The following is a 21,101-nucleotide window of genomic DNA, read 5'->3' as shown; positions in this document are numbered from 1 at the left end:
AAAGGTGAAAATTTTGAAAGGGGGCGTGGATATATTTTTATTTACATATATATATATATATATATATATATATATATATATATATATATATATATATATATATATATATATATATATATATATATATATATATATATATATATATATATATATGTATGCATACACACACAGTATATAAATGCACATGTACATCAAGTGCCAAATAGTTAATTTCAGCAAAATGGGGCAATTCAAGAAATGCCAGTCAAATATCTCTTAATTTTCTACTTCAATTTTGTAAAGGTCACTAAAACCATTTTGTTTTTTATTTGCGCATGAATAATTTCCATGAATTTGCACCCCAATTTATTTGACGATCAAATGATGTCACCAACAAAAGACATAGAGAATGGAGATGTCAAACACTGGAGAACGACGGAGTGACAGCTACGATTTTGCGGCAGATAAGCCGACGGGCCAGAATGAAAGCATTTTAAATGCTATTATTTCATGTCATCTCCAAGTGATGGGATAAAGAGATCAGCAGACAGAATGGCGTGAATGAAATGGCGTTATAACGTACAACTATGTAAGTCAGAGTCATTGACTTAGCGTTCCACCCAAACACTTGTTCTGAAATTTCCCGCTGGGTATATTATATATTGTTGAATAAATTCCATTTGAATACTTATAAACACAGGTGGGTACAATAAAGCATGACAACAAAATACACCTTTTACAATATTCTAGCATTCACAAGCATTTAAATGTTTTCATGTAACCTCTTAATGAATAACTTATCAGGAGTTATTAATTCATCATTTAAATCACATGTTGAATGGTAATGAAAAGTAATTATCGAACATTTTATTCTTCCTCATGTTACAAGTTCTATTACGTATATTATTTGTGTGAAGAATGAAGAATGCATTTTGGATCATGATACATGTGCTATCATATACATTTCTAGACACTGATGAATATCACTTCAGAAAAATTACATTCCTTCTTTCAAATATGTACTTTCTTTTGGCTGACGCTAGAATTGCTGAGGAATGGCCTGTTAAGTGGCTCCTTTTATTTAGTTTTGTTGGTTTAAGATTTCACCTTTTCACAAAATCTGTCATTATGCATGCCAAAGAGATGGTGAGTTATTCTCATGGTCATATCAGAAATGTAGCAAGACTAGAAATATTGTCGATTTAATCAGAAAGTGAAATGACAAAGAGCGTCTCGAAAGACGAACACTTGTGGCCCGCGAATAAGGGACAAGACGCTGTGAATATTGATGGCAATGTGGTAATTGCTTCATGCATGCTGCAAGTAATTATTTTTCATATTAAACGCATGAATATATGTGAAGTCACAGCAAAATGATGTGATCTTAGGTTCGTTTTACAGGTATTTCAATGAAAATAATCAGACGAGCAAATGAAAATGAAAGCTGAATGAAATTGGTGCCACTGCTCAAGTGGCCAAAAATTCCTGATTGCAAGTAGAAGGAGAAATTTTCCTGAGCTACCCAATAAAACATACAAGTTATGATTTATTTGGGAGATTTCCATTTAAACCAGTGCATTAAAGGAGCTCCGATTTTATCATGACGAGAGATTATTCAAACATTCTGAATAATGATGTACGTTAGGTCTCCATGAACAAACACATTGAACAAGATGACTCAAATTATGGATTCCAGGGAGATGTCTTTTCGACAATATATCTCACGTACCAGTAGTTAATTTGAACCTGACAATGCCGTGGCCCAACTTTATAAATGATAGTACAGTACATCAACTCTTTTTTTGTCTCCATGGTTGATCCCTCCCCCCGCCAACCTCAAACATTCCGCAAATACAATGAAAGCAGAATGAAATGGGCTACCCACTTTGCACAACATACAATTCTTTCACATGTGGGACTTTGATGGACAGTGTAATCTATTCCTACGAATACGGTTTCCTTTCCAGATGATGTTCCACATATTTTCTGCTGGATGCTCATATGTGTCGGCTCAAAGTAAAGCTTAATATTTTCAGAAGGGATCATGTTTATTTGCAAATAGAGCAGTCGTAAGCCTGAGTCACATTCTGTTATCGTATATACCAAATGTTAAAATCCTTGACCAAATTATCCTCTGTATAATAGATCAAGCATCGTGTTAACCATCTGTCCATATTTGATGTCTATGGTGCAGGTAATACAGTAAGAACATGTGGGCAACATTACCTAATACCTCGGTTATTGAATGATAGAAGATTACATGTAATGTCATCCTGTTGTCTTTACCTTCAGCAATGGAATTCGTGCCTGCATATTACTGGTCGGAAATGCAAGGTGTAGTTAGTTATACGGTTTCATTCATGCATTACTATACTTCTCAAGATTATCACAACATAAAGGAATCTAATTATGCATGTTATCCGCTCAATGGTATTTAAAGAGCTGAGCTGAGCATCAGATCGGTTGTTTGTTTCCTGTACTCCACACCACTGAAGTAATCCTGGCATCTGTTCTGTGATTATATGAGCCTTCAGAATGACATATTAGTCCTAGACATATGAAGGTTTTTGTATTTTTCAAAATATAAGTATGTTTCCAAGTCAAGAAATATTTTTGTTACTCATCATGTATTTATATCTTGCAAAAAGAGGATCAAAAACCTTGGAGTGCCTTGCACAATTATGACTATTTCTTTCCTAAAACGTTTTGAATGCTCACTTATTGTCATAATGTACTTTACGTAATTATTTGTAGTTTGCAGCAATCACTACTTCAGCCATCGGCTTATCTGCCCACAACATATCACTCCAAACCACAGGGTATGTTAAGTCTGTTAGGTTGAAACATTTGAAAAAAATAAATGAAAATGAAACAAACGTCAGCTGACAGATCGTGATATCGAGTGTCTTAAATGATGTCTATATGGCGGAGACTGCAGAACTCCTCTGAGCATCACCGATCACATACAAAGCTTCCGTCTGCAGCCTGATGGAGTACTGCTCTCCCCTCTGGGCTGGTGCTCCCGCGTCTCACCTTTCTCGGCTTAACACTGAGGAAACAAAGGCATTTAGGATCATTGTAATCTTCCGCGATGAGGCTGTCTTTGGGTCTCTCACTCTTCCCAGTTGTCCATTTGCATTGGTTGGTATTTCATTATATATTTTTATTTTGTCTTTTTTGCAATCGTCGGGCCTGTATTTGTTGTTGTTTCGGTTTCGTATGTGACATCTTCCATTCACATCCGTCTTTGGAAATTTTTTGCTTGGTGGGTGAGAGATACCATCTCTGGTTTGCCTTCGTGTTTACTTACAAATTGGATTCGGAAGTCTGTTGAGCTTTTCACGTACTCAGCCAATCCTACAGTTGTCATTCTGTGCACTTGGTTGAGCTCCATCAGGCCACTATTTCCTCCTCATTTCGGCAGGTTCATTCTTAAGGTGTGTGTGTGTGTGTGTGTGTGTGTGTGTGTGTGTGTCTGCTTGTTTGTGTGTGTGTGTGTGTTTGTGTGTTTGTGTGTTATATCTACAGCCAACACAAAGTTGTACTAACAGGAAATGGTATGATTCCGTCTTCTTTCATCCACGGATATTCTCTTGTTCCTATATTCTCGTGAATCCGATTTGCATTTTGGAACAGAACAGTTATGGTTAACCACCTTGAAATTTCCACTCTTTCATCTGAACGGTGAAAATTGTGCTTAAAAGCCGATTTTTTTGCTAGCAACAGCAGGTTGAAAGTTCCCGTCGAATCGACCCGAGTAGGTGTAGACCCACACACATCACATGTGTGGGTCTTGTTAGCATTCATACATCATTTCAGAAGTCGCGTATTCGCTGTGAAGCACACACGTGATGGCAAGCACACGTTTCACTGTGGGTTTTCGAGAGAAATGACTGATGCATTCATTATCATGCATTTTGTTTTCATTCCAAGACCTGAAATGAAGGTGAGAAAATTATCACGTGGGTTCACGATCGATTTCTAAAATTTGACGTTTGTTACATTTTATTTGGATTTCGTCAGTTTTAAAACGAATGGTACCAACGCTCCCCATTGTGCTATTCTTCGTCTCGAGGTTGCAGATGCTGATTGTAGCCCTTAAAAGTCTGACTTCGTAATATGCTTTCTGGCACTCCAGCATTTTGTTTATAATATATAAATTTGGCGGAAATTTGTAATTTGACCTAGGTGCCTGAACACGTGGCCATAACTCAAAAAAGTAACATAATGTTCCTTGAGAACAGGCATATGTGACGGCGACCTGAGGACACCCTCCACAAGATGGCGTACTCACGAGGCAATGCCCTGCCTGCAAAGGACCAGGATGACAATTTGTGGTTTGGTCTCACTTCAATAGGAATCAAGCATGGACAAAACAGTTTGTTGAGGAGCACTGCGCATGATCACCTTACAATTTGGGGAAGGCAATAGCAAGCAACAATATACTACTATAGCAAACCACTCAGCATTCCTCTGCCATGAGACTGCTCCTGTGCACGATCTCCAAGAGGATGGAACATTAAACGGGTGTATTATCTCAGGACATAATAAGCGGTTGAGTTATTATAACGTTACAGACTCATGATTAAAATGATACAGGTCATAATCTTCTCGGTATGTTGAGTTGCGGTGTGCGGCGTATTTCATCCTGTCATGTCGTATTGTGTGACAGTTGCAGATGTCATCGTTTTTTTTTGTGTTTAATTGCCTCCTTCATGGAAACATAAACAAAGTCACGCTTGCTCTGTGATGCCAAGCCGTTTGCTCGTGAAAAGATTGCAATGCCTCAGGCATCCCATTATCAGTTGTTATGTCATCGTACGGTGAGATGTATTGCATCGTCGTGCACTGTATTTATCTGACAAAGCAATGCACAGAAATTTTAATCAAGACCAATGAAAACATTTGTTATAGTTCTATCATGGCTTTATTGTTGACTGCATTGCCATTGGTTATGAAAGGAATTCGCTCAATGCAGCATGAACTTGTTGAATGAGTGAATGAACACTGTTAACATGTGATAATACATCGAAATGTTTGCAGTACTTTCTTTTCAGCTGAGTGGACCTGTTTGGCATTCCTTTCTGAGCTCATTGCTTTTAATATTGAAGTCCCAGGTTTCAATCTCATATAATGTTTTGCTTTTCACCATCATCTCCTAATATCCTTGTGATTCACATTAAATTAAAGTACACTGATGCCTCCTAATATTGTTCCCCTGCAAGCAATATCTGTGCAAGCTCCTCTTTAGAGCCGAATACACCCAAAAACAGGATTCACATTTAACGCTGGTTTGACTGTAGGGTATCAGAGTTAACCAAAGCGGCACTCGGTCGAGTGCATACCTCCCGCCGCCAGGCTGAACAGTTTACGTTTTGTATACCACTGAGTCCGGATCTGGATTCGGATCTGAACCAACATCTATTTGGCTTGTTCTTATCACACACCCAACTCATCCACTAAGTTTCTTCCAAATCAATCCACAACGTTTTGTGATATCGTGCTATATGTCGTTTTTGGTGCCATCTCCTTTTGGCCCTATCGCCAGTGCCTTCTGTGCCTGGCGATGCCGCCTTGCAGTACATGGAGTCGGAATTGGAAGGGAGTGGTGTACAATAATTAATTGATGAATCACATAATTAAAATAAATCAATAATAAACGAAAATAATTATTTTCTTTCAAATCTTGTGTCCTCAATCCCTCACTCTCTGTATCCATGCTTCTCAGTCACACCTAAACTACTCCTGGACTCTGCATCTTTTGCACTTGAGAAGGTGGAATTGTTTCTGGCAATCCTCGAATCTTATTTCTCAACTGGACCAGCCGACATCAGCTCACATGTCCTAAAAATGTGCTGTATATCCTATGAGCTGACCTCCATCAATTTTCATCTGCTTGCAAGTCAGCAAACATCACTGCAATAAATAAACAGGGGGGAAAAAACGGATCATCTGAACAACAGACCTATCAGCTTACTTCCAATTATCAGCAAGGTCATGTGATCCATCACTACAGTTTATATGAAATCCTTCCTTTTTCTCAAATGCCCTGATCTCAGATCACCAATTCGGATTTAGAATGGGTTACGTCACCTTGAACATGATGCTTATGCTCTCCCAACAATGGATAGATACCCATAATGGCAGACACTAAATCAGAGCCATTTCTTTAGACCAGGGGTCACCAACAGGTAAATCACAAACGACTGGTAGCTCGCTGGCTGCCCATGAGTATAGTAACTCACATTAAAACTTGGAAAAAAAAAGCTCCATTCACAAGGTCAAAAAAATTGATTCATGGTCTAAACAAAGACAGGAACACAATAATAAAGTTAATTCAGTTGTAGCATTGACCAAAGCAATCTTGAGTCCAAGTTTCCATATGTGCAGCAGCCTTGTTCAAGCACAACTGGCCAAGCCAAACAACAGCAACAAAAACAACCGCAGAGAGAGAGAGAGAGAGAGAGAGAGAGAGAGAGAGAGAGAGAGAGAGAGAGAGAGAGAGAGAGAGAGAGAGAGAGAGAGAGAGAGAGAGAGAGAGACAGACAGACAGACAGACAGACAGACAGACAGACGTGATTGTGGGAGCGAGCGAACTGTGTTATGGGAAGAGTTCCTTCATTGTAGCGATACTGTGTCGATTTCTTTCACTCTTACCGGAAATTTAAGTTTTCACCAAGTGAAGAAACCAAAACACCACCCAATGATCAAACAGTGCATGGTGCTTGATTTGGCATTTCCAACAGATATGACAGAAAAATAGAAAACCATGAACTGTAGATTACAAGTGAAACGGAAGACAATTGCCGACATGATTCGTGCAGTGAAAGTTTTCAAATCAAATCTTAATAGTTGGGCTCAAAACGCTAATTCAGTGGGAAATGGTGTCCACTTTTTTTTGAAGATGGATTTTCGGGTAAAAGTTGACGCTGAGTACTATGGTGCTGACCGATTTTAAAAAAAAAGATGCCCAAAGTGCCCATTTTGGGCCTTAATGGTGCCCAAAACCGGTTTTTGGGCATTTTGGCCAATTTTATGTACAGGACAACAGTTTTTTCTTCATAAAAAGGTTTATTTGGACCTATGATATATGTGTTATGAATTTAAACTCATGAAATAGCCCAGGGCCCATTAATTGGCAAAAAAGGGCCCATTGGCCCATTATGTGTAAATAGGCATGGGTGCAGGTGTTTATCCAATTTAATAGCCTTGTAAAGAAAAAAATTTGGCCACATCTGTTACGCGGTGTACATGAAGTGGGCCTTGCTTGAAAAATACATATGCATATTGTGGGCCAGGTGCCCATATTGGGCAACATATGGGGCCCATGTTAATAAAAATTGGCTTATAATTTAAGTTATGATCTTCAAAGCGAACCAGATTACCAATCAATAACATCCATTAACCCACTGCAAACAGGCGTTGTAATATTCTGTCCACTGGGCATGCAGGATGGGCCAACGTGGCCCAAAGTGCCACCAAAAGGCCTAAAATGGGCACATGATAAAAATGAAAGTAATCAACTGTTTTTCCCGAAACAAAGACTGAATTATAGGTTTTGAGTGGTGCTGATTTCATTGAAATTGATCTCAAATTAAAGAATGGGTTATTTGGAAACAGAACTTTCATTTTGATTTACAGTACATTAAATCTACTGCAAGTGATTAATCATCCTGATATGAGAGTCTTGCCCACTCTACCTGAAGGAATGGCAACATGGATCGATTCCCTGTTAGAAATGTTGGAGCTTCTGCTTAATGCTATCCATTTTCAAAGATAGGAAACTGGGATGGTTTTCTTGAAATTATTGATCTCTTTCTACCGTAGTGTTTCAGACTAAACCGCCAGAATTATGCAAGAAGTATGAGCTATTTCTATGTCGACATGCAGAAACTGAAGGAGAGGAATCCCAATGCATCCGCATACTTGTCTAGCGGGGGCTTCACTGGATCCTTGTCTGGCAGAAAGCACACGAAAATCCCGATGGATCAAATAATAGAGATGATAATAAACAGACTATCAAAGGACACGGGAGGACTGTCCGGAAAGACTGAATATGTTGGCGCTAGTGAGCGTTGGATGCGAATCAATCACTGCTTGACAGCCCTACAACATCATCTAGATACGAAGCTTGGAAGGCATGCTTCGTATTGCCATGAAGAGTTTGGAAACAAGAGAAAGGAAAGGGATGACAACAATGTATCAAGAGTTGTTGAAGGTCTGAATACATGGGTTCCGACTTTGTGGGATCCTTCTCAACCTCTTGTGCATCTCAGTAATGGTGAAGTAGCACCAGATTCAATGTTGAGAAACGTCTCATCCACGAAAGAATGTGGACAAGAAGCCAAAAGAGAATTCCTTGAACGTTTCTCAAAGAGTAAGCAAGATTATACCGCGACAAGAACAAAAACAGAATCACCTGCCAGTGAGAAGTCTGATTTCATGACACAAGACAAAAGCTCTACGCCTGAAAAGGCTCGATCGAAATGCACTGACCCCATTAAACGGCAAGAAGTGATATCTTTCGAAAAACTGAAACGCAAAATTCCGAAAGAGTCGGTTGTTGAGGACGAAGGAAAGTCTTTTGCTGCCATATTGACAGAATCTGATAGAAAGCAGCTCAATCTGAGGTCAATAATGGAATGGCCCATTACCAGTAAACCCCGGGCTATTTGCAATGAGCAAGGTACCGGTAGAGCTTCTTCGAAATCCCTCTTCCGAACAACTTGCAAAAACTATCATCACAACCGGCGATGTCCAAACCTCCAGAGGATATAGAATGTTGTGTCGTCGACGCAATGAGAGTTGTTCGGATAATCCCCATCACAGGACGAGAACCACAAACTTTCTTTTCATGGGCAGTTCGCATCGTAAACTACCTGAAGTCTCGTCCAGGGAATACTTTGCATCTGGTATTTGACGACTACAGAGCAGTTCCAGGTCAGACTTACCTTTCTTAAGGTCGTCCAAACAAAGGCAGAGAAAGAAGAATATCTGACCTGAGTCAACAGCTTCCAAAAACTGGCTATTGGAATGGTTTCCTCACCAATGATAGGAACAAACTTCAGCTGTCCAATCTTCTCACAGATTTCATCATGTCAGGGAAATCCAGTATCCAGACGGATACATTTGTCACGAAAGGTGAACAGTGTCTCTTTTTGGCAAGCGATTCGTCTAGCCCTTCAACGCAAATTGAAGAACTGAGATCTTCCCATAGAGAGGCTGATCCCCGAATCGCACACCACGCCGTCTTTGCAGCAAAAAAGCGCAGAGAAACTTGCGTAGTTGTGTAGTTGCAGATGACCCGGATGTGTATGTTCTGTTGTTGTTTTGCGCTGAACAGTGTGAAGGCAATGTCTATTTTCAGCAAGGTACGTCGTCGTCTCGGGAAGGAATAACATCACAATATCGAGCCTCACGTCATATCTAGGCAAGGACGTTTGTGGAGCTCTTCCGGCTTTTCATGCCTCGGCAGGGAGCGACTATACCCAGCCATTCTATGGGCGTTCAAAGTTCAAAAGCTTTGAAAAAATGAGACAGAATCCTGAATCAATCAGGCTCTTAAGCAGCCTTTCAACACAGACTGCTGATGTTGATCAAGTTACCGACTTTGTGTTGCACACCATATACAATCGACCCAAGATGGAGCGGACCCCTGGGGAAAGCAGGTATTCCATGTTGATTTCTGGAAAGGTACACACCAAAAAATTAACTTCATCAAAAAGACTGCCTCCAGATTCTAATTCCCTGGGATTTCACATCAAGTGTGACAACTTCGTTATCTACGGGATGGTGAATTGCCTCACTGGCTCATTTGAGCAACCAGATCCCCTTAACTACAGCTGGAAATTCGAAGATGGTGTCCTTGTTCCTATCTGGTACGAAGAGGATAGTGTGCCACAAACAGACCAGCTGCAAAATAAGCCCGCACCACAAGTACTCGACTTCACAAATGAACACTGTAACAAAGAGACTGTTAACCTAAAGCCCTGTGAAAACGAAGTCCACGAGGAAGGAGACATCGTGACAGATGAAGAATCAGATGTAGCAGAAAGTGACAGCAGCTCTGAAGACGAAGATGAATTCCCTGAATGAGGATTTCTTCAGTTCACTTCCTCGATAGACAAAAGATTCACAAGGTAATTAAAAAAACAATAGAGAAGTTTTAAGAGTAAATTGTCCATTAATTCATTATGACATTTTTTTCTTTATTGCTATGTTTCAAATTTTTCTTGACCTTTTTATTCATATTTGTTACTTCTTTATTTTCATTGTTATTTTCAGGCAGAAGACAGCGCAGCGCATACTGGATTGCAGCCAACATGAGCAATTGATCTGGACAAACTTCGACACGACTCCTTATGATGCGCCGATTAACGAACGTAGTTGACAAATATTGTGCTTCGAAGACTTTAAACCGAAATGGTATGAAAATTATATTCCGAGAGAGGCCTGGTGACAATGGCTGTTTGCTTGCTCTGTTCGCAACTTACCCACGTAATGTGACAAATGAGGTGACGTAATTACACTGAGTGTTCGTAAATGTATTGTACTGCTGAAAAAGTTCATCGACATCTCTCATTGTAGAGTTAAAAGAATAGGACCTTAATATGAGCTTGCAAAGATTTTTTGTTTATCTCTCCAATTTCAGCCCATGCTGTTGATGATAATGATGAACTGTTGTTGCAATATAATTGTGCTCTGGTGAAAAAAAAAGAGCCTCACATGAGACGATTAGATTTAAAGCAAGTAGTTTAGGTAATTATAAATTCAATGTTACAGTTGATTTAACGTAAGAAAAACATTGACATTATATGTACTGTACTGTAAATCATAATGAAAGTTCTGTTTCTAAATAACCCATTCTTTAGTTTGAGATCAATTTCAATGAAATCAGCACCCCTCAAAACCTATAATTCAATCTTTGTTTCGGGAAAAACAGTTGATTACTTGCATTTTTATCATGTGCCCATTTTAGGCCTTTTGGTGGCACTTTGGGCCACGGTGGCCCATCCTCCATGCCCAGTGGACAGAATATTACAACGCCTGTTTACAGTGGGTTAATAGATGTAATTGTTTGGTAATCTGGCTCACTTTGAAGATCATAACTGAAATTATAAGCCAATTTTTATTAACATGGGGCCCATGTTGTCCAATATGGGCACCTGGCCCAAAATATGCATATGTATTTTTCAAGCAAGGCCCACTTCATGTACACCGCGTAACAGATATGGCCAATTTTTTTCTTTAAAATGCTCTTAAATTGGATAAACACCTACACCCATGCCTATTTACACATAATGGGCCAATGGGCCCTTTTTGCCAATTAACGGGCCCTGGGCTATTTCATGAGTTTAAATTCATAACACATATATCATAGGTCTAAATCAACCTTTTTAATGAAAAAAAAACTATTGTCCTGTACATAAAATTGGCCAAAATGCCTAAAAACCGGTTTTGGGCACCATTAAGACCCAAAATGGGCACTTTGGCACATTTTTTTTTTAAAAACCGTCAGCACCATAGTACTCAGCGTCAAATTTTACCCCAGAATCCATCTTCAAAAAAAAGGTGGACACCATTTCCCACTTATTCAGCATTTTGAGCCCAACTGTATAGTAACCTTCTGATACAAGAAGTCCAGAAAAGGAAAATGAAACATTTCCCTTCTGTGCTCCAAACACGATCAGAAAATGAGGTTGCTGTTGGAATCACGGACATTGACAAGTACAGTGATTTACCGACCAGGCTTGGCCGAGAGTTCAATGACAGATTTAATGATTTTGAGGAGATGGAGCTCTTGTGTGATATTCACTTCAAACCCCTTCATGGAAGTTGATGTCGGTGACATTTCTGAACATGTTCGTGTGATGTGTGACCTTAATTGTGTCCCTTTGGAAATGGAGATTATCTGACTCCAAAATGACATTCAGTTGAAATCAAAGCAATCTGCCACAAATTTCTGGAGTCTCGTGGATACTGAAAAGTACAGCAACATCCGCAAGGTATCGATGAAAGTGGCTTCCCTATTTGGCTTGAACTATTTTTGCGAATCTGCCTTTTCCAACATGAACTGAATCAAATCGAAATTTCGAACCCATCTGACAGATGAGCATCTGACCGTATCCATCACAGTCACCTTTTCTGGATACATACCAAGTTACACAGTCGTGGTGGACAGCATGCAGTGTCAAGGTTCATACTAAAGTTAAATTTTCCTTCACTTTAAACATGTATTTTTGTCATTGAACTGTAATGTCTATATTTGTACCCTTATCAATTCATATACTCGTATTTTCAAATTTATGTTTTAGTAGCTCTTGAATTGTTTCATTAATCAAAAGTAGCTCACATTGAAAAGGAGGTTGGCGACCCCTGCTTTCGACATATCTCGAACATTCACCCCACCTGGCACCCCACTGGCAGTCTGGCACCCCACCTTACTTTCTAAACTCTCTGCCTTTGGAATCCAAGACCACCTCTGCACATGGCTTACTGACTTATTCTACTCTCGAAGCCAATGTGTGGCACTGAACAGGATCCTCTCATCTCCTCTCCCACACCAAGCCAGTGTTCTGGACCCAGTCCAATTCCTAATCTTCATCAGCAATCTCTCTGACTCTGGAAAATCCTCTTCATTATTTTTCTGATGACTCCACCCACTTGCCTTGACAACCCTCATCCTTCAGATAGACAGACTGCAGCCCGTTCCCTCTCTTCAGACCTTGATTAATCACAAGCTGGTGAAACACTCCGGATATGTCTTTTAATCCTGACAAATCTCACACTCTCACTGAATCTATCTCTGAAAGGACCTTCTGGCAAACCTTCCTATCTACTTTCTTAACAGTCCTCTTGAGGTTGTTCAGTCATTCAAACTCCTGGCTCTCACTATCAGCCATGATCTTTCTTTGGCAAGCCAAATTTCATAGTTGGCCTCCAAAGCCAACCGCTGACTGCGCATCCTTTGTACAAAATGCTTCGTTGGCACACCTGAACTCCCATCCACCTACATGGCCTTCATCTGCAGCTTGATGGAGCAGTGCTCTTCCCTCTCTGTAATCAAACGGAAGACCAATAAGGAACCCGAAGAAGTAAAGAGCAAAGATGGAGCCATCAGGAGGAACTGGGATAGGATTCAGGTTTCAGCTGCTACTCCACTACCCTCAAACCATCCAGGCACAGCCAAGTGAGCCTAACAGAAAAATTTCTGCAAGAATTCACTTCTCCGAAGAGAGATAGATAACGAAAGAGAGGAATAGAAAGTAAAATGAATGAAAGAGAAGAAAAAGCAAGAATTAGGGTGGAAAAAACAATTAGAAAGAGGTTTGAAAGGAACAAAGAACAAAGATGTCAGGAAGAACATGGACAGATAGATTTCTAACAGATAAGGCGTCCCTGCTACACACTTTGCCCAGCTTGATGCCGTGGAAACCAAGGCCTTCAACATCATTTGGCATCTCCTGCGATGAAGATGAGTCTTTGGCCAATATCACTTTCACATCACAGACAGGTCTGTAGTCTCCCTGTCTTCTACTGCCTTATTTGGTGTCTTGCACCCTCTGCCCCTGCCATGCTTCCATCACCCTCTCCCCACTCACCCAGGTTTCTGCAATGCACACGAGGTCTGTCAATAACCCCTTTATGTTCATAACACTCTTTTTTCCACCCATGGAACCAACTTCCACACTCTCTTCAATCTCATTCCTCTCTTCAGCACTTCGGGACAGCTGTTCACCACCATCTCAGATCATCCCCCATCCACAACCATTATTTTATGTTTTACACCCATTAACGCTCCCCAATCCTACCTCTTTCCAAGTTTGTGCATGTTTTTTTTCTTTCCTGAGGGTTTCTGGCTGAATCCATCTTGTTCACCACCTGTATCCTATTCTCACTCTCATTCTTTCCCACATCCCATATTCCATGAAGTCCTCTTCTATTTTGTTCCTCAACCCAGCTATTGGTGTGTCCCCTCTCCCCCTCTCTTTCTACTGTTACTTTTGTTCTCACCCTGATCCGTTCTCTGTTCTTACTTTTCCACGAGCTTCGACATTGTATACAAAAAAGAGATTATCGACAATATGGATAGATAGTAATCAATGCAAATATCTACTTGCTGTCCTGCACAGGCATATCGTTGACTGCAACTCAAATATGACTCTTCATGTATGGATTGGTGATATCGGCCCATACTCCTGATAGAACATTAGGGTGTTCACAACAAGTCATGAATGTTACTGTGGCTAAGAATCAATCGTGCACAGGTCGCCAGGGGATGTTTAACGCCCACCGACGGATGCTCGTCGACAGGACACCCAGCTTAACGTCCATCCGAGGGACGGAATACTTTGTGATGCAACGTCGTGCCTGTGAAGCATCATTCTGATCGTTTTGTAGTTGTGTCGAGAATCGAACCCAGCTCGTAGGTATGTGCACTAACTGTACCATCCTGTCACACCTGTTCGTGTACAGAAACAGCAACGAGTATCGTTGCAGTGTCTGTGCGATGAAACATTTGTTAGAAGTCGTGAACATTTGTGAGAATCATCCAACAGAGAGTCCTAGTGTATAATGTTAATTTGATACGAGTTATTCGAGGTTTAAATTAAGCATATGTACAAAATTAGGTCAAACAGTGGTGTGGATAATGCTGGGGAGCAACCAACTCAAAAATAATAAAAGTTGTGTTCCCACAGATCAGAATATTACATGTTCATGGAGCTGCAATTTCAGATGGTGAAAGATAAATACAAGTTATTCTCATCTTGTGTGGTGTGGTCCTGCCTTGTCTGGTCATAAGATGTTAACATTCTCATCATCACCTGACTTGTGTGATCATAAGATGTTAACATTCTCATCATCACCTGACGTGTGATCATAAGATGTTAACATTCTCATCATCACCTGACTTGTGTGATCATAAGATGTTAACATTCTCATCATCACCTGACTTGTATGGTCATAAGATGTTAACATTCTCATCATCACCTGACTTGTGTGATCATAAGATGTTAACATTCTCATCATCACCTGACGTGTGATCATAAGATGTTAACATTCTCATCATCACCTGACTTGTGTGATCATAAGATGTTAACATTATCATCATCACCTGACTTGTGTGATCATAAGATGTTAACATTCTCATCATCACCTGACTTGTGTGATCATAAGATGTTAACATTCTCATCATCACCTGACTTGTGTGGGCATAAGATGTTAACATTCTCATCATCACCTGACTTGTATGGTCATAAGATGTTAACATTCTCATCATCACCTGACTTGTGTGGTCATAATATGCGAACATTCTCATCATCACCTGACTTGCGTGATCATAAGATGTTAACATTCTCATCATCACCTGACTTGTGTGATCATAAGATGTGAACATTCTCATCATCACCTGACTTGTGTGGTCATAATATGCGAACATTCTCATCATCACCTGACTTGCGTGATCATAAGATGTTAACATTCTCATCATCACCTGACTTGTGTGATCATAAGATGTGAACATTCTCATCATCACCTGACTTGTGTGATCATAAGATGTTAACATTCTCATCATCACCTGACTTGTGTCGTCATAAGATGTTAACATTCTCATCATCACCTGACTTGTGTGGTCATAAGATGTCAACATTCTCATCATCACCTGACTTGTGTGATCATAAGATGTTAACATTATCATCATCACCTGACTTGTGTGATCATAGGATGTTAACATTCTCATCATCACCTGACTTGTGTGGGCATAAGATGTTAACATTCTCATCATCACCTGACTTGTGTGGGCATAAGATGTTAACATTCTCATCATCACCTGACTTGTGTGATCATAAGATGTTAACATTCTCATCATCACCTGGCTTGTGTGATCATAAGATGTGAACAGTCTCATCATCACCTGACTTGTGTGATCATAAGATGTTAACATTCTCATCATCACCTGACTTGTGTGATCATACGATGTTAACATTCTCATCATCACCTGACTTGCGTGATCATAAGATGTCAACATTCTCATCATCACCTGACTTGTGTGCTCATAAGATGTCAACATTCTCATCATCACCTGGCTTGTGTGATCATAAGATGTCAACATTCTCATCATCACCTGACTTGTGTGGTCATAAGATGTTAACATTCTCATCATCACCTGACTTGTGTGATCATAAGATGTCAACATTCTCATCATCACCTGGCTTGTGTGATCATAAGATGTCAACATTCTCATCATCACCTGGCTTGTGTGATCATAAGATGTTAACATTCTCATCATCACCTGACTTGTGTGATCATACGATGTTAACATTCTCATCATCACCTGACTTGGAAATTTAAGACCTCATGACCATTTGGCTCATCATTCTTGTGCCATGTCCATGCTTTGTTTAATGAAGATAACAAGTGGGATTTCTTTTTCATAACTGAGATCGAAAGTGAAAAGTTGACTTTGCTCGGTCGACTGGAGGATGAGGTGCTCCGATTTCCAGTGGCCTTTGCTCGCACTGAACCAGAGCGACATTTTTCAATCTAATAAATTTGACCCGTTGATGGTCTAACCTGGAGGACCCGACAACTCAGAGGTGAGCATGCTAATAATTGAGCTCCCCTGCCACCCCAAATAAACCCACAATTATTAAATGAGTTCAAGCTCAGGATCGCTGGGCTCAATATATTCCCTTTGATTATGTGAATGAGGCATTACCTGGATGGATGATGTCTATATTATTTATTATTCTACATTTGCTGCGTCATTCTCGTGTTATGGTCTGATATATGTATTGTCATTCATGAACACAGGCTTACTGGTGAGGCTGTGCCTGTGTTAACATGATGCTTAACAGCTGACTGAAGAAAGTTTGGATTTGGAACGGTGCTGAGATCTAGTTTACAATCGTATGGTGCACAACTCACCATGATTCACACTGCACAACCTACTACTCTGTCTGCAATGTTCACTTGGACATACTCTTTCTTTTCCACCAAACCCCATACTTGACTCAGCAGTACAGAGACACCCTGCTTTCATGACCAGTTAACTCTCCTCAAGAGCATTTCAGTACTGATGTGTCCACAGAGTATTATTTTATCTGTCTTAACGACATTGGACAATGTAATGGACTACTTACCTAATGGCGAGGGTTCTTGAGGACGCACGATTACCTGGGTTCTCAGTCGTTCCTAGGAACGGTTGAATCGGTGAAAGTATTGGGACAAAAGGCTGGCCTTGTGGGGTTGTCCTGTTTGTGGTGCCATCAGAACTAATGTCCTGCTAATTCACGGAGAAATACATCCCTGTCCACTAAAGCCATCGTCCTGCAGGTGATATATGTACGACGACTTCCTCCGTACACCTCAGATAACTGTCAAAATAATTAAAATAAAACAATGTTGTGAACATGTGTCCATTTTATTCTCTTGCAGTACCAATTGTATACAGCCTTTTGGCTGCTGGTTTCATCATTGGTTTGGTGCACAGCTGTGCTGCTGATGCAGTACCCCTATTACCAGTACACTGGTGCTCATTTTGCCGACCTTGGAAGGATGACAAACTGAGTCAACCCCCTGGTGTTAATTCAGTGGCCGACAGGGCTTGAACTCAGGACCCTGGGATCCCAAGCCAACCACCCTAACCGCTAAGCCAACACCAGGCTTCACTTGCAGGTATTTGCAGGTATTCATTCCGAGGTCACAAAGCTGAAGAGTTGGTTGCACGATGTTTTGCAACACGTCACCCAAAGTGATCGAATGAGATTACAACTTAAAGCAATCTGCTATCTTGTTAAATTTCATTCCAATATGTTGATCATGAATTTCAATCATTGTGCTACTTTATAATGTATGTTATGAGGAAGTGAAATCCTTCTCAAGTAAACATAGATGTTTGTGAACGAGACAACTCTTCACTCTTATTATCCGTATCGATGAAACCTGGTACAAAATATATCAGGTAGATATTGAAATGTTATTATAATGTTTGAAACAAAATTGATGTTAGTGGGGAGATTGTGTGTGTGTGTGTGTGTGTGTGTGTGTGTGTGTGTGTGTGTGTGTGTGTGTGTGTGTGTGTGTGTGTGTGTATGTGTGTGTGTATGTGTGTGTGTGATATTGTTAAGTCATTTGCCAGATCTCTCAGGTCACACTTCAGTTACCTGCAGTTCCCACTGGCACCTGATAAACACACGAGTATGCATCCAGTTTATACAATAAAACAAGTGAGGAACTCTCTCTCTCTTTTCCCACAGTTGCTTCACCCTGACAATAGATGATGAAGAAAGAGCAGTAGATATAGAGGAAATGAGGAAAAGGAAAGTGTGCCGTCGTACGCAACGAGTGTTGATGCCACCCACACGCAAATACAGCGCTTGTGCTGCTCCGCCTTTGTGTTTAAGCGCGTTCCTCTCAAGCCTCCGCCACGAGAGGGATGGGCGAAGGTTCAACACACAACGCTGGTGTAATTACGTGATTAAAAAACCCTGCGCGCACCCATTCCCCAGCATATGGACAAATGTGCAGGCGATGTGGCTTGATGCAACGTGCGGTCCGATTGGCACGGCTAGGGGCCAGCCTTGGGGGGTGCTCAAGAAGAGAGTGAGAGAGGGAGAGGACGAGAGAGCCTTGACAGTGATGGGGAGTGAAGCCATGGAAACAGGGGCCAGGCGTTCCGCTGTGACCAATCGGCGCTCGCCCACAGAGTGTTGCCTGTTAGCTTTGCTTCTTTGGCCACCAAAGCTCGAGCACGGAGCTGGACTCTTTACAGATAAATATTCGCCCTGCAGCAAAGCCCGGCACCCCATAAATAGTGAACACTTCAGCAGTTTTGGCACGCTCAACCGCCTTTCCATGCTCTCCATCATCTCCCCAAGCTCGGAGGGTGCTTCGCTTCTTTATTACTCTCTCCAAAGCACAGTGCCAGCGTTCGGAGGCTCCATGTTTCACCTGCCCATCCTAAGCTTCACGCCGCAGCAGGTGGCCAGCGTCTGTGAGACGTTGGAGGAGAGTGGCGATGTGGAGCGACTTGGTCGTTTCCTCTGGTCGTTGCCTGTGGCTCCTGGTGCTTGGGAGGCCCTCAACAAACATGAGTCTGTGCTCCGTGCACGTGCAGTTGTAGCCTTTCATGCGGGTAACTTCCGTGACCTTTACCACATCCTGGAGAACCATAAGTTCACCAAAGAGTCTCACGGGAAGTTACAAGCCATGTGGCTCGAAGCACATTATCAAGAAGCTGAGAAACTGCGTGGACGCCCACTCGGACCTGTTGACAAGTACCGGGTCCGCAAGAAGTTCCCGTTGCCCAAGACAATTTGGGATGGTGAGCAGAAGACTCACTGCTTTAAGGAGCGAACGCGAAACCTGCTTCGTGAGTGGTACCTTCAGGATCCATACCCAAATCCATCGAAGAAGCGCGAACTTGCACAGGCCACAGGCCTGACCCCGACTCAAGTTGGAAACTGGTTCAAGAACCGCAGGCAGCGAGACCGGGCAGCAGCAGCAAAAAACAGGTGTGTTGTCAATAGTTTTGTCAACATTGTACCTTCGTATACGAATATATATATATATATATATATATATATATATATATATATATATATATATATATATATATATATATATATATATATATACATATATTTATACACACATACATATATGTATCCACACAGACACACAGGACAATTGTGCCCCACGCCTGAGAGAAAAGGTTCATCAATGCAAGTGATAGTTTCCACTTTCTTTGAGCAATTGTTATTTTTATACCTTTTCGTTATGACAATTTTAACCTTTTTAACCAACCAATCGGCCCTATTCCCCCCCCCCCCACCGTTTTCATGGAGGGTCACAAACTTAATGATGAGCCCCCATACAAAGACCATTGCCACACTGTGAAACAAATTTCGATGTGAAACAAATGAATCCTTCATTCGACACAATATTTTCAAGTCAAATTGCACGAACCTGGAATATAATACGCATGTAGCAAAATGTCCTCAAAGCACGATAAAATGCAATGGTTGTTTTAAACTGTTTGAATTGTGGATAAAGGATTCGATATTATCTGTTTTGTTCATCATTTTTCTGATAATACACGAACTAATAATAGGAAACTATATTAAATTTGAGAATCCGTTCATCTCGAAAAGATTGTACATATGAGGGGAGTTCAAAATGTTCTACAAACGACAAGCAATAGCCCAAGGTACACGAAGGTTTAAAAAAAAAAAAAAACTTTAAACATACAAGTTTATACATATGATTAGAAAAAATTAATTTTTACTATATATATATATATATATATATATATATATATATATATATATATATATATATATATATATATATATATATATATATACATATTTGTATCACATTCGTAGAACCTTTTGAATGGCCCCTGCACTTCAAGCGCTCTTCTTTTTGATCTGCGTGTTCGCTCTTTTTGTTAAATGTCATGGCTTCGTCCCCTCGGCTTATAGAACCCAAAAGGACAATGCGTTGCGATTGAGCCTGGAAATACTATTAAAGGAGAATATGTGGACGTTCCGTTCTCCAATCAACACAATGAGAGACTTTTTATAACTCTTCGTTAGGTGCATCAACGGCACTGGTTTGCTTCGATTCATCGACAAGCCTTGTACATCAGTCAGAAAATCTGAGTTATAATGTACTTAATGAGAAATGGATTCGCTCTATAGCAATAAATTAAAATCAAAATGCACATGGAACACGGAGCGATGATAAAACAAACAGGGAACAAAAGGTAGACTCAACAATGAAACGTTTTTTAACTCACGTTAAGCAATGACTAAACAGAACATCGTCGTTTGTACTCACAGCATTTACATTATACAACAAACTGTAATTTCATCGCCCGACGTAGATGCCTCTTTTAGTTGCCCTTCACTGCATTAAGACGCTCTTTTAAATGCCTTTTGGAGCATTGAGTGCAGCTGTTTTCAACCTTTTGTCTTTTTCATCACATTACAGGATTGAATGACCACCCAAAATATTCCTCAATGTCCACCTGAAAGAAACTCCTGAAAGTCTGCTTGAAAAAAATTCCCGAATGTCTGTCCAAGAGCACTCCCAAACCGTCTGCCTCAAAAAGATCC

At 40.6% G+C, this 21,101-nt stretch overlaps 1 protein-coding gene across 1 annotated transcript in view; it reads left to right on the top strand.

The window, feature by feature from the left end:
• The first annotated feature begins 18,520 nt into the window (after positions 1-18,520).
• Positions 18,521-21,101, top strand: part of SIX3 (SIX homeobox 3) — a 4,671-nt gene continuing 2,090 nt past the window's right edge. The window contains exon 1 of the mRNA XM_085890281.1: positions 18,521-19,493. Coding sequence (XP_085746407.1) covers positions 18,619-19,493 — 875 coding nt within the window. The 5' untranslated portion in view covers positions 18,521-18,618. The remainder of the gene's footprint in view (positions 19,494-21,101) is intronic.

This window comes from Eptatretus burgeri, chromosome 7, assembly GCF_056783735.1.
Source record: "Eptatretus burgeri isolate ZD-2024b chromosome 7, Ebu_testis_v1, whole genome shotgun sequence".
NCBI classification, from domain to species: domain Eukaryota; kingdom Metazoa; phylum Chordata; class Myxini; order Myxiniformes; family Myxinidae; genus Eptatretus; species Eptatretus burgeri.
Note: the sequence above shows the minus strand (reverse complement) of the source record. Positions and strands in the feature narration are given on the sequence as shown.